At 33.6% G+C, this 21,596-nt stretch overlaps 2 protein-coding genes across 6 annotated transcripts in view; one reads left to right on the top strand and one right to left on the bottom strand.

The window, feature by feature from the left end:
* Positions 1–5,560, bottom strand: part of LOC140444922 (uncharacterized) — a 59,132-nt gene extending 53,572 nt beyond the window's left edge. The window contains exon 1 of the mRNA XM_072536622.1: positions 5,445–5,560. Coding sequence (XP_072392723.1) covers positions 5,445–5,460 — 16 coding nt within the window. The 5' untranslated portion in view covers positions 5,461–5,560. The remainder of the gene's footprint in view (positions 1–5,444) is intronic.
* The window catches only part of galene (potassium two pore domain channel subfamily K member galene), a 137,998-nt gene that overhangs the window by 80,482 nt on the left and 35,920 nt on the right, over positions 1–21,596 (top strand). The gene's annotated exons all lie outside the window — the stretch shown is intronic.

Here is a 21,596-nt window from a genome sequence, read left to right as displayed (position 1 = left end):
ATGGAATCAAAAAGGGATGTTTTGTCAAACTGCGGTTTTTTACCAATTAATTGAGTTCAGTGGAGGAGATTAGCAACTGGATTCCAATTGGATTTGTCGTGAAATATAAAATCACATCAAACAACTCAATTTATTGGGGATAATGTCAATCATCGTTCGGTTTGAACCCATGAAAATTTACCTGTCTTTAATCAATCTTTATTTGTTTTTAGTATCTCTGGTAATAATACGTATACCTTCAGTACTAATAAAATTATTTTGAAACACTTGTTTCTTATGAGTTTTGCTTGATTTTCTATAGTCAGTCCAATGTCAGATATTTGATTCCTAAAAATCATACAAACAAGCTGAATTTTGCTGAAAATGTCAATTTTAGGACCCTTAAAATATGTAAAAAAGTTTACCACTTTTCAAAAAAAAAAAGAAAGAGCACGTAGAAAAAATATTTCAAATAAAAAATGTAGCTGATATAATTTCGTACAAAAATGTTCATTAGCAATGTTTCTGTAGAATGAACCGTTCTCTCAGAAAGAATGCTTGAAGCGACCAGCGATTACAAATGCCAGTTACGCGCGCGTAAACATAAACAAATACAATTTGTATCAACTCGACGGTAAATTTTGGTCAGAGTATCCTATCTACCAACATTAAACTGCGTTTTAAAGATGAAAAGTGCAGATTTTGTATGACATTTTTGTATTTTGTCGCAAATTAAGTCGGTTTCTAAAAATTTTTACCGTCCAGTTGATACAAATTTTATTTAAAATTAATTTCGCTCGCGTAACTGACATTCAAACTCGACGGTCCTGACAGAGTGGTTTATTCTACACAAAAAGTGCTTTTAAACATTTTTATTCAAAATGACCTAAGCTTTCTTCTTCTTCTTCTTCTTCTTTAGCCTTAAGTAATTAAACTTTGGACATAGGTCTCCCCCAAATCAATCCAGTGTTTTCTATTTTGCGCCACTTGCTTCCAGTTATGTCCTCCGATCTTCTTAATGTTATCAGCCCATCTCATTTGTGGTCTTTCTCTGCTTCTCTTTCCTAACCATGGTCTCCATATCTCCAGATGATACTCTCTCTCTTTGTCAACCATTTTCCATCCACTCCTTAATGTAAGTCTCTTCCAATTGCTTCCATCTTTCTCTATCTTGCACCAATCTAATCCACTGTTTGCCTGCCATTGTTCTTATGTCATCTACCCATCTTTTTTGAGGTGGTACCCAGAGGATACACTGATTGTAAATTCTGGTTTTTAAATATTGTTCAAGTGTTCAAGTGCTATTTTAGTGCTTTTCAAGATTCAACTCAGTTTTTCAAATCCTGCCAACACTAACCTTATTCTTCTGGTAATTTCGGCAGTTTGATTTTCTTTGTTATCTTTCATTATCTGTCCCAGGTAGATATATTCTACTATATACTTCGAAGTAACCACATTTTGAAGGCATACACCAAGGTTATTTACAACAGAATAAGCAAAAAATGCGAGGATAACATTGGAGATTCGCAGTTTGGGTTTCGGAATTCTCTTGGGACAAGAGAAACACTTTTTAGTCTACAGGTACTTATCCAGCGCTGCAGAGATATGAACAAAGACGTGTAGACATGCTTTATAGACTACGCAAAAGCATTCGATAACGTAAAGCACGAAAAGATAATTGAAATTCTCCATAAGATCGGAGTCGACTACAGAGACATTCGAACAATAGCGAGTCTCTATTGGGGCCAAACAGCTAAAGTGAAAGTAGAATCTACATTTACCAATAAAATTGAGATCAAGAAAGGGGTACGACAGGGCTGTATCTTGTCTCCTATTCTCTTTAATATATACTCAGAAGAAGTATTTAAGACAGCGCTGGAGGAAAGCACAGAAGGCATAAAGATAAACGGACAAATAATTAATAACATAAGGTATGCTGATGACACTGTGATTCTAGCAAGTAGCATGGAGGAACTGAGTTGCCTAATGAGTAACATACAAAAAACAAGTGCACAATACGGACTCAGACTAAATATCACAAAAACCAAATGGATGTTAGTAAGCAAAACCCAACAACCACCACAGCAACTGATATTAGACGATGAAAGAATTGAACACGTGGATTCGTACATCTACTTGGGAACAACAGTTAACTCAAATTGGGATCAAGCGAAGGAAATACGTATAAGAGTAGAAAAGGCAAGAGCATCGTTCACTAGCATGAAGCAAATTTTCACCTCTAAAAGCCTCACCCTACCTCTCAAAATTCGACTTCTGAAATGTTATGTATTCCCGGTTTTGTTATATGGAATGGAGGCGTGGACAATGACCGCAACATTGATGAAAAAAGTAGAGGCCTTCGAAATGTGGGCTTACCGACGTATATTACGTATATCCTGGACTGAGCACGTGACCAACGAAGAGGTACTACGCCGGATAGGTAAAGAGAGAGAGGTAGGAATAAGTATAAAGAAAAGAAAGTTGGAATACTTGGGTCACGTTATGAGACACAATAAATATAGAGTACTACAACTGATCGTCCAAGGGAAAATAGACAGCAGAAGGGGTCCAGGGAGGAGAAGACACTCGTGGCTCCAAAACTTGCGGCAATGGTTCGGATTGTCATCTGCTGAACTATTCAGATCTGCCGCAAACAAAGTCAGAATAGCCATGTTGATTGCCAACGTTCGGAACGGACAAGGCACATGAAGAAGAAGAAGGTAGATATATTCGCTTACTGTTTCTTAATTTATGTCGTTAAACGCTATCTCTCTAATTTTCGGTGTATTTGTCATTATTTCCGTTTTTTCCAAGTTCATCTTAAGACCTACTTTTTCCGAAGCTTGAAATAGTTGCGTCATCATGGTCTGTAGTTCTTCGAAACTTGTAGCGAATATTACAACATCATCAGCGTATCTCAAATGACTCAGTTTTCTTCCATTAACATTTATTCCTTTATCTGCCCAGTTAATGTCTTTGAACACGTCTTCCAGTCCAAGTGTGAATAGCTTTGGTGTGATAACATCTCCCTGGCGAGCTCCTCTGTTGGTATAGCTTTGGTTTTCGCATCTATTTGTACTTTGAATTGAATTTGTATAATGAATGTCAGCAGGATTGACCATAGGTATAATGAACTTATTTACAATATTTACAAAAATGCCACTATGACTGGTAAGATACACGATAAAATCCGACCAATAAAAATAAAACGTGGGATAAGGCAAGGAGATACATTGTCACCGAAATTATTCATAACGGCATTAGACTATGCATTTAAGATGGTCCATTGGATCCACAGAGGAGTAACAATAGACGGAGTAACCATCTCCGTTTCGCAGAGACAGACTTAGAGCCAACATACCAATTAACCTCAAAAGAAAAGTATTTGACCAATGTGTATTACCGGTCACGACCTATGGGGCGAAAACTATGACTAGGGCTTCGAAATGAGAGTGGCACAGAGACGAATGGAACGGTCTATGCTGGGAGTGACGTCGTGGTACCGAATAAGAAACGAAGATCTACGAAAAAGGACGAGTATTGCGAATGTGGAAAGCATAGCGAAACTGAAATGGAATTGGGTAGGCCATCTAGCGAGAATTTACGACTCACGATGGAGGAGCAAAATTACAAATTGGATGTCAAGAGCAAACAAACGTAGTAGAGGAAGACCACCTACACGTTGGGCTGGCGACATCAGGCGTATCAGTAAAAATTAGCAACGAAGAGCACAACATCGTATACAATGGAAGAATTTAAGGGAGACCTATGTCTAGCAGTGGACGTGATAAATGAAGGCTGGACGATATTGATGATGATGAAGATAATACATTTCCAATTCCTAGTTTCTAGTTATTTCCAGAGTCTTAATAAAATTGAAAAAAAATTCAATTATATAAAAAATCAATATATCCGATGTTATGGAAGTTCATAATGTCCTGGAACACTTCTGGAAATGAATAATATTATATTTCAAATCCATCTGCTGCAAAATTAGAAAGTAAATATGAAAAGTACTATATAACTGCTTAGGTGTTGGCAAAAGAAAAGATTTCCTTTAAGTCTAAACCGAAAATATTTTAATTATATTTTTTGGTGATTTATTATAAAAATGAACAATTAATATCTAAAAAATACACAAAATCCTAGAAGCAACGATAAATGTTATATACGATATCGATATTTCAACGTAGAAAAAACCAGAAATGGTGTCAAGTGTAAAAATAGAATGAAAATTTCAGAGCAATATCTATAATCTAACACTTAAAATAACACTCAGAAATTCAAAAATATGCAAAATCAAATCAAACTTCAGTGTTTAGCTTTTGAAAATGATAATAAAAATAATATTAATACTAAAATTTAAATATCAAAGGATAACAAGCAATAAAATCCAGATAAAAAAGAATGCAAAATCGACGGACACTTCAACCGTTGTTTCTAAGAGAACGGTTTATTCTACACAAAAAATGCTAATAAACATTTTTGTTTAAAATTATCTCAGCTATATTTTTTATTGGAAATTTTTTTTCTACAGTGTACAGATTCTTGATGAATCGATTTTTTTGCGTTTTTATCCCCTGCGAGGGGGTTTAAAAAGTGGTAAACTTTTTTGCATCTTTTTTGGGGGCCAAAAATTGATATGTTTGACAAAATTCAGCTTCTTCGTATGATTTTTAGGGTTTCAGTGGCATTTTCATAAATTTTTTTGTAAATTTCAAATTGGACCATTTTTTGGATATCAAATATAAATTAATGACATGTAAGTCATAACAAATTGGAAATATGTTGCTCAGGATAGAGACCGATGGAAGGAGTTGGGAGAGGCCTATGTCCAAACATGGACGACAGAAGACTAAGAAGAAGAAGAAGAAGAAAAGAAGTTTTTAAAACATTTCAAAACAGCTGGCTTAAGTATCTGGTACTCGTTATGCGAAATAACAACAGATATAAAGTATTAAAAATAATAATCCATGAAAAATCTGATAAAAGTAAAAGTCCGGGAAGAAAAAAAATCTCCTAACTAAAGAACTTGAAAACATGGTTTCTAAAAATAACTGCATTGTTTTTCCGCTCCGTTGCCAATAAAGGAAAAATAGTCATGATAGTTTCCAACATTTCGTAATGAATTTCACTTACTGAAAAATAACATTAGAATACTACTAAAATTCTATAAAGCTTGCAGATTGGTAAACCAATAAGAAAGAACAATATGGAACATAAGAAAATGGAACGGGGTTAGAAAGAAATATAACGAAGAATCCTGGTCAATGCATGGTATAAAAATAGAACAAAATTTTTCTAATTTTGTTATATATGTTGGAATAATGTAGCAACAAATAGTAACAAATCAGTAGCTTAATAAAACTATTAGAGAAAAAGTAAATAAAATTTACATATAATATTAACTTGATAATATTTATTACCTTAAAATAACAATTATTAACTGACACAGATTTACTTACCTAGTAATTTAGCCATTTTTTCACAATCACAAAATAACCAGTACGAATTGTATTAGATAACAAATTAACTGTATCACCACTAGTTAGTAACAGTCTCGAGTTTCAATTACATAATTAAATAAAAACATTCAGGTATTGTCTTATATATTACCTCGCGAAATTAGGGGGGATCCAATTCATCTAAGAATCATCTCCGATGAAAGCGTATTCAAATCTTTGAAGGTTAGAGAGTGATAGGTAGAGTATGGGATGTCGTTGTTCGGACTTGATTTGAATGTGAATTAAAGTTGGTTCACCGTGAAAGTACAAGTGATTGTGTTTATGTTACAAGCTACAGATAACAGATCTATACTGTTTTGAAGTAATGCTCCATTCAATAAAGTTTCATTAATGATTCAAATTGAAAGAAAAGTGTGGCACCAGTTAAAATAAAAAAAATAAGCTCGTATTTAGCTAATTCAAAAACTATGGTTTTATTAAAATTTAGTATATTAATTCATTTATTTTTTTTTCTATTTAGTTTAAGTGCTTTGACAACTAAGGCCATTGGCACGGTACAGGTGATTTATTCTTAGAAATTACACAGTAGATATTAAATTTGATTAAAAAGATAATGTCTTTGAGGAACTGAAGTACTTTGGTGAACTCACTTGGATAGTTTATAATATCTTCAAGCGATATCTTCAAGTTATTTTTCCGGACATACTGGTGTACTTTTGGCAGTCCATTAATATATATATATATATATATATATATATATATATATATATATATATATATATATACATATGCTTTACGGTAAGGGCACAATTGCACTGTTGACATATTGGACGTTCATCGGTGGGGTGGACATTAAGTAGCCATGTGCCAATCTTGTATAGCCAATTCGTAGTCTTCTTATTATACGTGATTCGTTACGAGAAATAAGCTTTGTTTCCCTTTACTGTTCTTCTTTGGATTTCTGGTTCTTCTGTTCCGTGTTTAATGTAACTCCTAAATATGTGAAACTTTCTACCGTTTCAATATCGTCCGCTAATTCAACTGTGCGTCTGTTTCCCCTAGCTCTTGTCTGTGTTAACTTTTTTGTCTTTTGAATATTTATTTCTAGTCCGGTCTCTTTTGCCTTTGATTTTGATTGTGAATATATTTCTGCCTCCTCTTCTGTTCTGCGAGATATGATGCTGATATCATCGGCATAGGCGGCAATCTGTATTGATTTATTTGTTAGGAGATTACCTCTTCCTATATTCAGCTGTCTTATCACATATTCCCAGGTCAGGTTGAATAGTGTCGGTGCCAGCCCGTCTCCTTGCTTTAATCCTTGGGCTATCGTAAAGTTTTCAGTGAGCTCATTTTGGACTCTGACAGTTGCTATTGACGAATTCATTGTTGTTTTTACCAGTCGGATGTATTTTTGGGGGATATTAAAGCTCTGCAATATTTGATATAACTTGTTCCTATTAATTGAGTCGTAGGCTTGTTTGAAATCTATGAATATGTTGTGGACGTCAATGTCGTATTCCCACGATTTGTTTAAGATTTGTTTCACTGTGAATAGTTGGTCAGTTGTAGATCTTCCTTGTCGGAAACCGGTTTGATATTCCCCGACAATATTTTCAGTTAGTTGTCGAAGTCGTTTGTTTAGTATGTAATTAAAAATTTTGTACGCCGTGCACAAGAGGGTTATGCCGCGACAATTTTCGCATTTCAGTTTATCCCCTTTCTTATAGATTGGGCATATAATCCCGGTTTTCCAATCATTAGGGATCTTTTTATCATTCCAAATCTTCTTCATCAGCACATGCATTTGTCCTACTCTTACACCTATTTCCTAAATTTGTTTGGAATAGAGGTATACTTAAAAATTTAAAAAGTAAATACTAACAATTTAATATTTTTACTATCATATAATCTCCGGATTATCTTTTCTTCCTTGTTAACCGCATTCTATCATTTAAATACATCGAAGCAAAATGCCAAGTACTGTATATTAATTAATATGTTCAAAGTTAGATACTCTGACACACATTCCTAAAAATAAACCCCCGTTTTAAATATAAAGTGATACCTGGTTGAATGTAGTAATGTTGTAACTGACATTTTGGCAGCAGCACACTTGACTCGAGAAACAAATCAAATGCAGTCAATTTGTTTCCGTAATTAAAAAGTGTTTTTGTAGCCGATACACAAAATATTGACACAAAGGCCCAAAACAGATATTTTGCGCCAGCCAAATTCCAAATACCTATTCAGGTGAACGATGGGGATTTGCCAAAATAATTATCTTCGGTAAGTACAGTTATGGTAGAAAGTTTAGCTTTTATTTTTTTATGAGTTTTATAGAGCTAAAAAATATATATGTAATATATATATATATATATATATATATATATATATATATATATATATATATATATATATATATATAAATATATATATTACGCAAATAATTTTTTTAGCTTTATAAAACTCATAAAAAAATAAAAACTCAACTTTCTACTATAGCGGTACTTACCGAGGATAATTATTTTGGCAAAACAGCCCATAGAGGCCGATGGCTTGGAATTTATTCACTGTTTTCCTCCATTTTCTTCTGTCCATGGTTGCAGTTCTTAAATTTGTTATTCTAATTGTTCGACGTATTCCTTGGTCGTCCTCTTCTTTACTTTCTTTTCCTTCTCGGCAGTTGGTTCTCTGCCCACCTTTTGTCTGCCATTCTCTCAATATGGTCTAACCATACCATGTAAGCCTCTTTGTTCTGATGATCTGACTAATTTCTGGTTTCCCGTACAGCTCACCGATCTCTGCATTTGTTCATCTCCTCCAAACGTCTTTGTACTTTCCCGAATATCCTTCTCAAAATACTCCGTTTCTAGATGTTCAGCATATTTTCTTGCTTTTTGTTTATAACCCATGTATTGTTTCCAAGTACAGGACCGTGGGCTGGATCACTCTTTGGTATATGTAGTATCAATTTTGTCTCTCTAGAGATGTTATTTGCTCTTAGCAGTTTATGTAGAGATTCAACCGTGTTCCTTCCTCTAGAAATCTGCTTGTTATATTTCCAACGAAATCATCAGCCGGTTCAGTTACGTCGGCATCTGGAACGCCACAAACATCTTCGCCACCCAAAAGAAAAAGAATGCAAACAATCCACAGGCAAAACCTTCTCATCCTCCAACGTCTGAAATGGTTAACAATGCTATCAAAGGGCTCAAGGAAAGAGGTGGTTCTTCTCTTCAAGCTATCGAGAAATATATTGCTGCAAATTACAAAGTAGATGCGGAATTGCAGATGAATTTGTTTTTAATAATTCGAAGATATTAATTAGTCCAATTACTTCTCCTTCTTAGGAGAAGCAGCTTTTCTAGCTTTTGGTAAACCTTGACGGTCTTTGGCTTAGGTACCTTGGGTTTTTTCGTAGGACTTCCTTTATTTGATTTCTTCGCTTTGGTTGCTGTTTTTACTTTGGCCTCTATGGAAATCGGAACTGCGGATGAAGATGACGCAGTTTTAGGTGCAGACTTCTTTTCAACTTTCTTCGCCTTTGCTGGCTTGTTCTCTGTCTTTGATCTGGCTTTTTCAGCCTTTGTCACTTTCTTTACAGATTTTGCCTTTTCGCCGGCAGCAGAACGTTTGGCAGCGGCGGCAGTTTTTTTCGGTTTAGTTGTTCCTCCAGCTTTCTTTTTTTCTCTGGAACTAGGCTTTGCAGATCCAGAAGACTACGATGAGGTAGACTCAAACTTGAAAGATCGTGATGCGCCTTTTCCTTTTGTTTGCACCGACAATCCAGTAGAACTGCCGCTTTTTAATATTTTTTGATAAACGGTGCAACTTTTTTCAATGTTTTGGCTTTCTTCCCCTTTACTTGTTAGGGTTACTTCTAGATACTAAAACTGCGACACCTTTTTGAAGCAATACGATTTATCATGGTTGTTTGTGGTGGTCTTGTCTGTCGTCATATGTGGTCTGCTCTATTCTCACATACTTTATTTTTTGCTCATTAATAACCAGTCCATACTATCTAGTCTTTGTCTCAAAGGATTTGAAAATCCTCAGCAGTTCCCCTTTAGTTCTGGCCATTAACACCTCATCGTCTGCAAAGGCCAGATCCTGGCTTATATTATCATAAATCATACCTCTCTTTCGTATTCCACTCTCTCAACATTACCTCCAGCAAGAAATTGGAAAGTATTGTGGCCAGTGGATTTCTGCTTAAACTTCTTCTTACTTCAAATTTCCTATTTCCCTGTTAGGTTTCCTTATCTTCCTACTCTATTATCGGTCATCATTAAAGTCATTTTTACTAGTCTGATCACTTTTTCCGGAATTACAAGTACTCTTAGGATATGGTACAGACGTGTCCTTTTCACAGAATCTTTAAATCTATAAAGAGAAGGTTTAGCTTTAACTGTTGCTCATATGTACTGCTCTGAATCATTTTTAACATGAATATTTGATCTATAGTGCATCTGTTCTTTTTAAAGCATCCCTGGTATTCACCAACCTGCTTGTTTAAGTGCCTTTACAGTCTACTTGTTATGATTCTGGCGAGTACCTTATATGTTACATCCAGAAGAGTGATACGTCTCTAGTTTTCGCCCACTGCTTTATCTTTTTTCTTATAAATGGGACATACTATTGCCTCTCTCCATACTTCCGGCATTTCCATTCGCTTCCAGATTTTCTTTAGCAGGCTATATATTAGCGATATAAGTCCTTCTTTCTCATGCTTGACTACTTCTACAGGAATACCACTGCTTCCTGTACTTTTATTGTTTTCAAGCTATATACGATTTCTCTTATTTCTTTCACGGTGGTAGTCTGCGTTGTTTTCGTCAGGTGGTTAACTTCCTTTACCAGTTCCGCTGCTCCTCATTATTTCCATCCAGTTCTTCATTAAGCAGCTCTCTGAAATGCCCCTGCCATCTATTTAGCTTCCCCTGCTTATCTTCTATTAGGTGCCCTTATTTACTCTTGTAGTAATTCTGATTTCTTGCGCATTGGTCACTGCTTCTTCTCCCTTCTGGTAAAAGTTTCTCACCGTTTTAATAATATAATGTTCCTCAATCTCTTGGACATTTTTATCCATATGCTCCCTTTTCTTATCTTGTGAAATCTGGTTATGAATAGACTTAGAGGACAGATGAACTCAAAAACACACACCCACACACATACGTACATACACTAACACTCACCATGGTCTATAGGCAAACGGTTGCATTAAGCGATGCCCCAGATAGCTTGCAAATTACGCTGACGATTATAGCCTTATACCTAAGATACATACATAAGTGTATAGATTATACACTTACACTCTCACTCCTGTTGGTATTTCGTCCCAACTCGTGGGAAAAAAGAAGAACAAGATGATAAAAAAAGATTTTGAAATAATCTATTAACGATTGAAATATTGTTTATTTATACCTTGTATTGTTGTATTGTAAATTGTAAATTATTGCTTATAGCAATATTTTTATTAATCAAGCTTACATTCAGTGATAGGTATTTTTACTAAAATTTAAAAATAAAAAATTTTATGATTTTTTCACCAACATTTCAAAACTTATAAATTTATTTTACACATTTTATATTACATAGTACTAACATATTATAAATGAAAATAAAATACTGATTTCTTTATTAAAGCTAAGAAAATCAATCAATTGCTACATCTGTTTTCGATACATTATTCGAAATAGTAAGGATTATAGGGACGGTCCAGATACCAGATGCCATAGATTATGTATAGATTTTAAATCCCGAAAGACAGAGACTGCTCAATAAGTTTCTGACTTTGATTACTTCCGGGAATAATAACGTGATGGAAATCTTACATTAATTTAACTATATCAGAGGTAGCTTATATTAAGAGTAAGTAATTTTGACAAGACGAGAAAAGCGAGAAGCATTTATAAAGTTATTATTTTTGTCAACACACCAATATCATTAAAGTAATTTTCACAATCTTTTTTTTGTTAACTTGATGAACTGTCTAAAATAAGTTCTTTATTTGGGTATATTTAGGTATTTTTTTCTTATGGTTTCGTCATCAATTTAATCTTTATTTTGGAATTCGATGCTTACCCTATACCTTCTTAATCAGTAGGTCCTTTTTCCGTGTCTCTAGGTCTCCCAACCTTCTCTCTTCCCCTCTCTCTCTCCCTCTCTTCCCCTTTACTACTCTCTCTCTCTCTCTCAATATATATTATTATGATCTGCTTTTCTCGCTTATGATATGATCAAACTGACTTTTATTAACCTGTTTAAGAGGAAAGATATTGTCTGTACATGACCTGCCTGCCATTTTGTTCTTCTATTTTGCGGTCTTGTTTCAGTCAGAAGTTGTTTTCCATCGAAAATCTTTCTTCTATTTAATCTATTTAACTTGTTTCTTTTCTATTTATTATAAGATTTTTGACCATTTTCCATGTTTCTGTCGATCTTGTTGACCCTATATACTTGGTGAGTTCTTTGAATTTACTTTCCTAAGAGGTATTTTTTGCTTCAGTTACCAGATTTTTTACTTCTCTGTTCAATCTTGCATATGTTCATCTATCATCTAGGTCATTTGTTTGCAGCCACTTTTGATATGCTTATTTCTAGTTTTGCACTACATTCTAGATCCCATTTGTTCACCACAATGGATTAAGCTGTTTGATCCTTGGGATTGTGCAGAGCGCTTCATAATTTGCTGCATTTATTTGAGCTATTTATGATGCTTTGGTAGGTAGTCTGGACTGAGGATTAGATCAGGTTTGTTAATTTTTAGCCAAGCTGTAAGTGGATTCGTTTCCAGTGGTTTTGATTGTCCTGGTTGGTTGTAATACTTACTACGTCTTCTACTTGTATGTAGGTTTCTTGTTATGAACGTTATAACATTTTGTTATAACGTTCCCTATTTTCACTTGTTTTGTCGTCTCCGTATTTTCCTACAACTTTTTTATTTCTTTTTTCTCTATCCAAGTGTTAAATCGTCTAACAGCGCAATTTCTTTGCGGCTATTTATATTTTTAAGAAGTTTTAATAGGGTTTCATAGAATATTTATTTATCTCTTTTTGATGCACTTTCTGATGGCGCATATATTTCAATCTCTTTACATTAGCTTTTTAGGTCTCCTTTTAAGTCTTTTTTTATCTTTGTCTTTTTAGCGTTTTTTCTTTCTTTCAGTGAAAACTGGATATCTAATTTTATTTGTTTTATTTCTACCATACCTTCTTCTGATTTGGTTGTCCACTCTTGGATATTTCGTGTGGTTATATTTAAAATCCTTGTTCCTTTGCTAAGTCGTCCCTGCTTTTTCTGTCCGTTTACCGAGGCTGGTTTTTAGACTTTTTTGCAGTGGGTTTGTTTATTGTTTGGTAAATTGCCTAAAAATAGAAAATCATCAAGACCAGACGAAATAACCAACGAGCTTCTAAAACACGGAGGAGAAAGTATAATCCTAGAGATGACAAAACTTACAAAAACTAATATTGCACTTAAGATACCAGACGCATGGAGAAACAAAGTAATGATACCAATATTTGAGAAAAGAGATAAAAAGACCACAACAATTATAGAGGTATAAATCTACTGAACACCGTACTTAAGCTTACCACAAAAGTCCTAACCAACAACGGATACAAATCCGGAAGATTCTGCGTAGACGCCGTATTTGTGCTAATAAAAATCACAGAAAAGACCATCGAGTACAATAAACCAACATATCTATATTTAATAGACCTAACAAAGGCTTTCGATGGTATCCAAGTCGAAGATGTCTTACACCTACTGTATAAAAGAAACATATCAATCAATATTATACAATCCATCGAAAACATCTACTTCCATAATCGAATACAGGCAAAGACAAATGGAAAACTAACACAGTGTATACCAGTAAAAAGCGGAGTCAGACAGGGTGACTCGTTAAGCCCACTTCTCTTTAATTTAATAATGGACGAAATAATACAAGCAGTACGTAAAGGTCATGGTTACAGAAATGAGATCAAAGAAATCCAAATATTATGTTATGCAGGCGACGCCGCATTAATCGCCGAGACAGAAGACGAGCTCAAAAAATTAACACACATCTTTAATACAACAGCCAAAAAAGATAATATGATATCATCAAAGAAACCAAATGTATGACAACATTTAAATACCCACTACGATATAAAATCGAAATTGATGGGAAAAATATTGAAGCAGGAAGCAAGGTTTAGATATCTGGGAATAGATATAACTAATTACGGAGATGTCGAAGAAGAAGTACGACAAGAAAGCTTGCAAGCAAGTAAAGTGGCGGGATCTCTTAATGACACAATCTGGAAGAACAAACACCTAAGACAAGACACAAAAACAAGAATCTATAAAGCAGCAATTAGATCTATAATAACATACACGGTGGAGACAAGACATGATACATCTAAAACGAGACAACTAGTAGAAACAACAGAGATGAAAATACTCCGACGAATATCAGAGAAAAGTCTGTTGGATAGGTAGAGAAGCGAAAACATCAGAAGAGCATGCAATATAGAAGACATAAATGGATGGGTGACAAAACGGAAACAGGATTGGAACGAACACATTAGTAGAATGTCAGAGAATAGGATAGTACAAATAACACGAGATAAGTCACCAAATGGACGAGGAAGTATTAGCAGACCAATAAAAAGATGGTGCGATAATCGCCCCAACCCCCACCAGGAGGACCAGGATTTTCTTTCATGGTTTATTCCTGTAGCCAATGTGGGTCAGATTCACAAACTTGCGAATACTTGTAAATATCAAAACTAGGGCAATATCGCTGTCTGAGAAACCGAAAAACAAAATAAATAAGGAGGTACTAGACACAAGGATAAGGATCTTTACATCATTACATCCTTATTTAAATTTATAGCGTTTATGCAATAAATTTTCAATGCATTTAATTTAAAACAAAGTTTTTAATATAGTTGATTACCTTGTCCGTGTAAATTTTGCAGGCCTGCTTTTTGTAATTCTACTACTAAAATGCCTGTTAGATCTTTGCATTAACGAGAAACTTTACATAATAAATTTTTAATAATTGTTTTAGTTTTATTTACATGTGTGTACTTTTTATACCAATTTAAATGAAATACGCTTCTTGTTAACAATAGTAATATGATAATAAATCATATTAAGTATGAATTTATTGACTAGATGGATTAAAACGATAATTTTGCGACAATTAAGTAATTTCTTATTTAACAAATGCAAGACAAACACACAATTTGTTAACTAAAGGTATTATTTTTCGTCGTTGAAGCAAATCAAAGACACTCATTAAAAAACTAATTTGGTTTTTGTCCAGCGACATCAGACAAGACGATGGACGTATTGGGGTCAATGTCGACTCGCTCATTGTTATGGACGCGTGGTTTGATTCAAGAATGACGATATGTAGAATTCGGACTTGCATTTCATTCAGTATATTAATAAATTGCTCCAGTTATCATAACAGATCGCTTTTAATTACGTAAGGAATTAATTTTTAGCAAATTTTGTCATTAAAAGTAACACAATTTAGTGAAAACCGAATTTGCAAGTTTGTAATGTAGTACTAGTAATATAATTAATCATAAGAATCTCCTTAATATACATAAGAGAAAGAATAAATAGCTCAGATATTCGAAACAGAACAAAGGTAACTGATGTAATGAAATAAATTGCTAGTCATAAGCTAAAATGGTCTACAAGTAGCAAGGCCAAACGTACTAGATAAGTGTATAATCAAGATGATATTAATAGATACTACATATGAAAAAGCAAAATATCAAAAAACCACCACTAATATGTGTGGGTTATAATAAAGAAAAAAAAATTGGACATACTAAACGAAAATCGCAGAAGAGAGGAAAGCCTGAAAAAGCTAGGAAAACGCCTGCATCCGACAGTCAATTAACGAAGAAGAAGAATAGAATGGACCTCTATAACAAAAATCTATGTTTTCTGCAATTGATTTTTTGGACTTAATTAATTATTAACAAATTAAGATCAAAAAACGGTGAAGTTTCGCTTTGTTCGTCTATCAGCAAAAAGTAAAGCATTTGAAACAAATTTGAGAATAAGAAACTCATTCTTCTTCTCCTTCTTAGTCGTTAACCTGATGCAGGTATCGTGATATCATGAAGCTATTAGCTAAATTTCCCAATGTTCCTCCCCAACATTCTGACAATGGAGCGCCAATGGTAGCAACAATATGATCCGTGTATCGTGTGGGAGATCTACCTCTACTTCTTTTGCCTTCTACTTTTCCCTGGATGGTAAGTTTTTCAAGACCATTTCTTCGAAGCACATGTCCAAAATAGCTTATTATTTGTTCTGATATTTGTGTTCCTAGTCTTTTCTTTATGTTTAGCTGGTGCAGTATGGATTCATTTGTTCTTCGGGCCACCCATGGTATTCTCAGCATTCGTCTCCAGCAGTACATCTCAAATACATCTATGTTCTTTTTGTCTTTCTCAGTAAGGGTCATAAGTAAAAACTGGAAAAACTAGACTTCTTACCAGTCTCATTTTTGTATCGGTAGTTATTTCATGGCTTTTCTAAATTAAGAAACTCATAAGTCATATAAAAACATTCAAAATGGCCTTTTCTAATTGTTCCTATCCTTAATTGTTGCTTAGAAAGTTGCAAAATAAGTCAAAAATTTCGGTTTTTTTATAAATATTAATAACTTATTTTAAAATAAATTTATAACCTCTATATTACACACAACGTTGGATCTTGTGGTGCTTAAGACATGATCAAAATTTCAAGTCGACCGGTCAAAAGGTATTTAATTTGTTTATCCCAAATTAAATTTTTTTGTAACAATATTCGTCATACAATTATATAGTTATATTATTAACACGGGTATCTTCTGTAAGAAGAAGATTTATTCTATTATTACTAAAAAAAATGAGGAAAAATAATTTTAAATATTGCAAAATAATTTGGCAAAAACATGCGGATCTTTTGCTTTTGAACAATTGGAATAATGTTTTAACCATTGACTTCAAAAAACTGATGTTTTCATATTTAGACAGCCTGAATTTTTTACAAATTAAAAAAAAAAAGTTAACCTAGGACATTTTGGGACAAAGTTAGTGCTTTTTTTATAAATTAATAGCAGCTTTGTTTATAACAATTAAGAGACCTTATTGGGGTCATCTGAAAGAACATACTTTAAAGTTTTAACGTAAAAATTCGAAAAAGATTTTTCGACAAAAATTTGAATGAAATCGTTCACAAAGGTTCAAAAATGTAGTCCTTAAAATTGGTCGGCTTTGAAACTACTGAGAGCCGTGGAGGAGGAAGGAGCATTTAACTGTATCTCTGTTTATTTGCATTTTACGTTTAAAGTCAGTATTTTACGAAAAAAATACAAAAATAACTTTCGTCTTAGAATAATTCAAGTTCATAAAAGAAAGTAACTTTGAAGCAAAGAACATCTTTTTTTATAATTTGTTTAAAAAGTGTTAAATAAACAAATAATATTAAATAAATACATAGATTGCCATAAAAATTTTTCATTGAGACGATTTTTCCATTGAGGAAAATCTTAAACTTTTATTTGAGATTTTTTATTTTTAAAGAAATAGTACGAGTAAGTACTTTAAAGTAAAAAGCATTGAATAGGATAACTTGTTTTTTTTTTTCATAAAATCTACTATAAATAAAATATTTACGAAGTTTATTAAAGAAGTATATATTTATCATAAATATTTATTTTTTTTATAAAAATAATCTCCAACAGAATTTAGTTTTAGTTTAAAATAAAAATAATCTTCAACAAGAAATTAAAAATATCTCTATAAAATCAAATTTTGCTCGATATTTAAATATTATCTTTACACCTTATGTTTCTAATATCTTTTATCTGTTCAGCAAAATTTCCCACAGTTTACTGGAGATTTCGCAATTTTAACCTTACCAAACAAGATTTGAATTCAAAATTGTTCATTAAAAGATAAACGCAATTATCAACACATATCTATCAAATAGCCATTGTCCCATTTTACGACCCTGTGAAAACTCAGCAACAAGGTCTGGGAGCTCTTTAAACCATTGGCGTTACAAAAGGTAATAAGTAAACAAATATAAGTTGAATCAAAGAAAACAAAGAAATATTTAAAAAGTTTAGGAAGGTTAGGAAGTTTGATTTTTGTACATATAATGGCTCACAGCTTAAATGATGCAGTCGCTACTCAATAAAACTAGCTTGTGTCAGCTATTTAAAATTTATTTGAAAAAAATTACATACTGAAATTAAATTACTGTAAGTCTTCTACAATAGCATACGCTATTTTCTGGGTTTTAAATATACCATATTTAAATACCAATAAATATTTAATTATTTTATGTATGATTTTGATGTCACAGCTAAAATGATGCAGATAAGATGAAGCATTACACAATTTATCAATTCGAAATTAGCGAAGTAGGCGTTGCGTTTAATTCATATTGCAGTTTTTTTTTTATTTAAAAAAAACATATAATCCACATCAACCACGCAGGGTTATTAGTGGAGTAACGTACACAAGAGTTCATTTTATTTACATTAAATAGATGTATATAAACGTAAATCTTTTAAATAATTTATTACATGGTCAGTGTTTATGGTTAAAGTGGTTTTGATGTCATCTGAGATTCCATATTTTCTTCTTATTTCTTCGTGGTACTGGCAGTCAATCAGAAAATGCTTCACCGTCAATGGGAGAGAACAGTTTCTGCAGGTTGGAGAAGGTTCTTTGTTGATTAAGAATCTATGGGTCAGTGCAGTGTGTACAATTCTTAGTCGGTTAATTATTAGTTGATCCCTTGTATTGGATGGATTATTCAAGAAGGTCTTCACAAGGGGATAAATCTCATATAGTTTGGTTCCTGAATCTCTCCAGTAGTCTTGCCATATGTTCATACGGTGGTCTTTAATTAGGTTTTTGAGATCGGAATATGGGTAATTTATTGATTTGGTTGTGTATTGTGAGTTTATTCGACTTGTGTTTGCTAGGTTATCCACTTTCCCATTTCTAGCTATTCCTACATGCGACGGTACCCAGATAAATGCTACTTCTTTTGGAGTTGATTGAATTACATGTATCTCATTTTTTATAGCCCGTAATATTGGATTTGTAGGGTATATTTGTTTTACACCTAATAGAGCATTTAATGAGTCAGTGATGATGACACATTTATTCTCACTATGAGTTTTGAAGAAAATTAAGGCTTCCAAAATGGCTGTGGTCTCGCCTGTGAGGATGCAGCAGTTTGTAGGTATGGATATAGTGTGAGTAGTGTATTTACAGTAGTATGCAGCAGCATGTCCGTCATGAGCTTTAGAGGCATCACTGAAAATTTGGAGATGATTAGGATAATCATATTGCAGTTATTTTTATGTTTAATTAGATATTTCAAAGTATTTAATCGGCAAATAACAAAATTATTTAAGAATGGGTCGCCGAACTACGATTATTGAAAGAAAGTTAATTATTACTTACCATAGAAATGGATATAGCCAAAGAGACATATCCAAAATGGTAAATAAATGTTCATCAACAGTTTAGCACATTATCTAACGTTACCTTTAAGGTTAGCTACAAATAAGATTTAAATAAGATTTTTGTAGAACGAAATGGATGGAAAGATGGATTTTCAGAAAAATAGCAAATAATCCTACAAAAGGTGCACCAAAATTGCGAGATGAGTTGAAAAGCCAATTTGGAAAACAATGTAACCCTGAAACAATTAGATGGATATTAGGAAAGAATAATCTGCATGGTCTGCTAGAACTGCTAGAAATAAAACTTTCATGAGCCAAAGAAATAGGCGAATTAGATTGGTGTTCGCTAGGTAGCATATTAATAAAGATTTGAACTTTTGGAATTCTGTTATATTTGCTGATAAAACCAAAATAAACTTGTTTAGGTTCGATGGAAAAATATCGATGTGGAAAAACTCGAATAAAGAACTAAAATTAAACAATATGAGAGCTACGGTAAAGCACGGTGGATATGGAGTGATGATGTGAGGGTGTATGCCATTTGCAAGGGTAGGTAACATGAATTTTATTGAAGGAAATATGAACCAATATATGTACTTGGATATACTAAGGCGGCATCTCACAGCTAATGCTCAAAAATTAGGTATTAATAACAATTACCGGTTTTATCACAAGTCCTATCGGATTCGTACTTGGTTGCTTTATAATTGCCGAATGTATAATATACACCTTCTTCTTGTAGTGCCTATCCGGTGACCTTCATCAAGTTCAGAATTTTGCAAACTGCGGCTCTGAAAAAGGTTTATGGTTGTTGTATTGTTATGTATTTTTATTGAAGAATTAATTGCAGCAATCCATATCTTTCGTTGTTCCTCATGATGTGACCTAGGTATTCAATTTTGGCTGCTTTTATTGTAATTAACAACGAATTTTTGCATTCTTAATAAAACGTCTTGGTTAGTAACGTGGTCGCTATAGGATATCTTCAGGATTCAACGATAAAGTCACATTTCGAAAGCCTCAATTTTCTTACAGGTAGCGTCTGTGAGAAATTACGACTCAACTCCGTACAACAATGTAGAAAAGATATAACATCGTGGTAACCTGATTTGTATGGGTACTGATAAATCATGGCATTTGAATAGCTCAGCCATTTTCTAAAATGCAGATTTTGATTTTTCTATTCTAGATTTTATTTCTAGGGAATGGTCCCAATTTTCATTGACATTCGTACCAAGATAGGTGTATGTTTTTACTCTTTTTATTGGTTAACCATTCACACTGATTCTTTCAATTTGCTGTTCCTTCTTAGAGATCATCATACATTTTGTTTCCTTAATGTTCAATTAAAGTCCATATCTCTGATTCACTTCTGTGATTCTATTCATTCATTTCTGGAGGGCTTCATAACTGTCGGTGAATACCACCGTGTCATCCAGGTGTCTGATGTTATTGATACATTCTCCGTTAATTCAAATTCCGGCAAACATCTACTGCTTTTTGAAAGATTTTCTCAGAGTATATGTTAAACAGCGTAGATATAACTTTGAACTACAGAATATCTACAAGCATACGTTTGGTGGTAAAGATATTACCACTATAATTAAGCGAAACCGCCTGCAGTGGGCAGGACATGTAGCCCGGGCCCCTGAGTCAAACATGATAAAAAAGATTCTAACACCGCAACCCGTGGGAATGAGAAGACGGGGTAGACCAAAGCTAAGGTGGATGGACGGGGTAACACAAGATGCCGAGAAGATCGGAGTCGGCAACTGGAAAATGCAAGCGAGGGACAGAATAGAATGGCGTAGAAAGCTTGAGAAGGTCGAGGCCCTCTAAGGGCTGTAGCACCAAGATGATGATGATGATATGTTAAACAGCAAGGGTGATAGTATACATCCTTGTCGGACCCCAGATTTGATTTTGATATCATTGGATTCTTCTGCATCTGTACGAATAGACGATGTATGATTTCAGCAAAGATTGCTAATAATTCTGAGATCACTTCTATGCTAAATAGAGCCTCTCTCGTATCCACTGCATTCCGAAAGTTAAACTCTGTACGGCTGATTTTTTCTTCGCCTAGTCAATATATCCTTTGGTATATGATTTTTAGAAATAACTTTAAAAAAATGTAGAACATTAAGCTGATGGTGGGAAAATCATTGCAGGATACGGATTTTGTTTTCTTTGGTAGAGCAATAAACATAGACTTCAGCCATGATCTTGGTATTACTCCGGTTAAAAATATATTGCAACGTTTTTTTAAATAAAACGAGCGGTTCGAATTTATATAAGTATATTTATTTATAAATTTACAGCACGATTATATCTTATCAACTAAACTTAACTTCTAGAAGGTATGCTTATATATAAAAGGAATTATGTACTAGAACATTCTGGAGTATCCCATCTCTAATTCGTCTCATCGCTTATCGGGTCGAACTCTTCAGCGGTCGACAGTTCCCGTCGCTTCTAGAAGTACAGATCATTCTCGTCCCGGCCTGCAACCATTATATGGGATACGTAGAATGCATGTTAGTAACAATATCATTGAATATTTTTGTTAATCGTTGAGTACCGTCTGTGTTAAATAGCTCTATGAGTTCGGTACATGCATTGCCAGGTTCAGAAGTTTTGACATCTGTTAGTTGTGATA

The sequence above is a fragment of the Diabrotica undecimpunctata genome, chromosome 7 (assembly GCF_040954645.1).
Source record: "Diabrotica undecimpunctata isolate CICGRU chromosome 7, icDiaUnde3, whole genome shotgun sequence".
Classification (NCBI taxonomy): Eukaryota; Metazoa; Arthropoda; class Insecta; order Coleoptera; family Chrysomelidae; genus Diabrotica; species Diabrotica undecimpunctata.
This window is presented reverse-complemented; position numbering and strand designations above follow the sequence as displayed.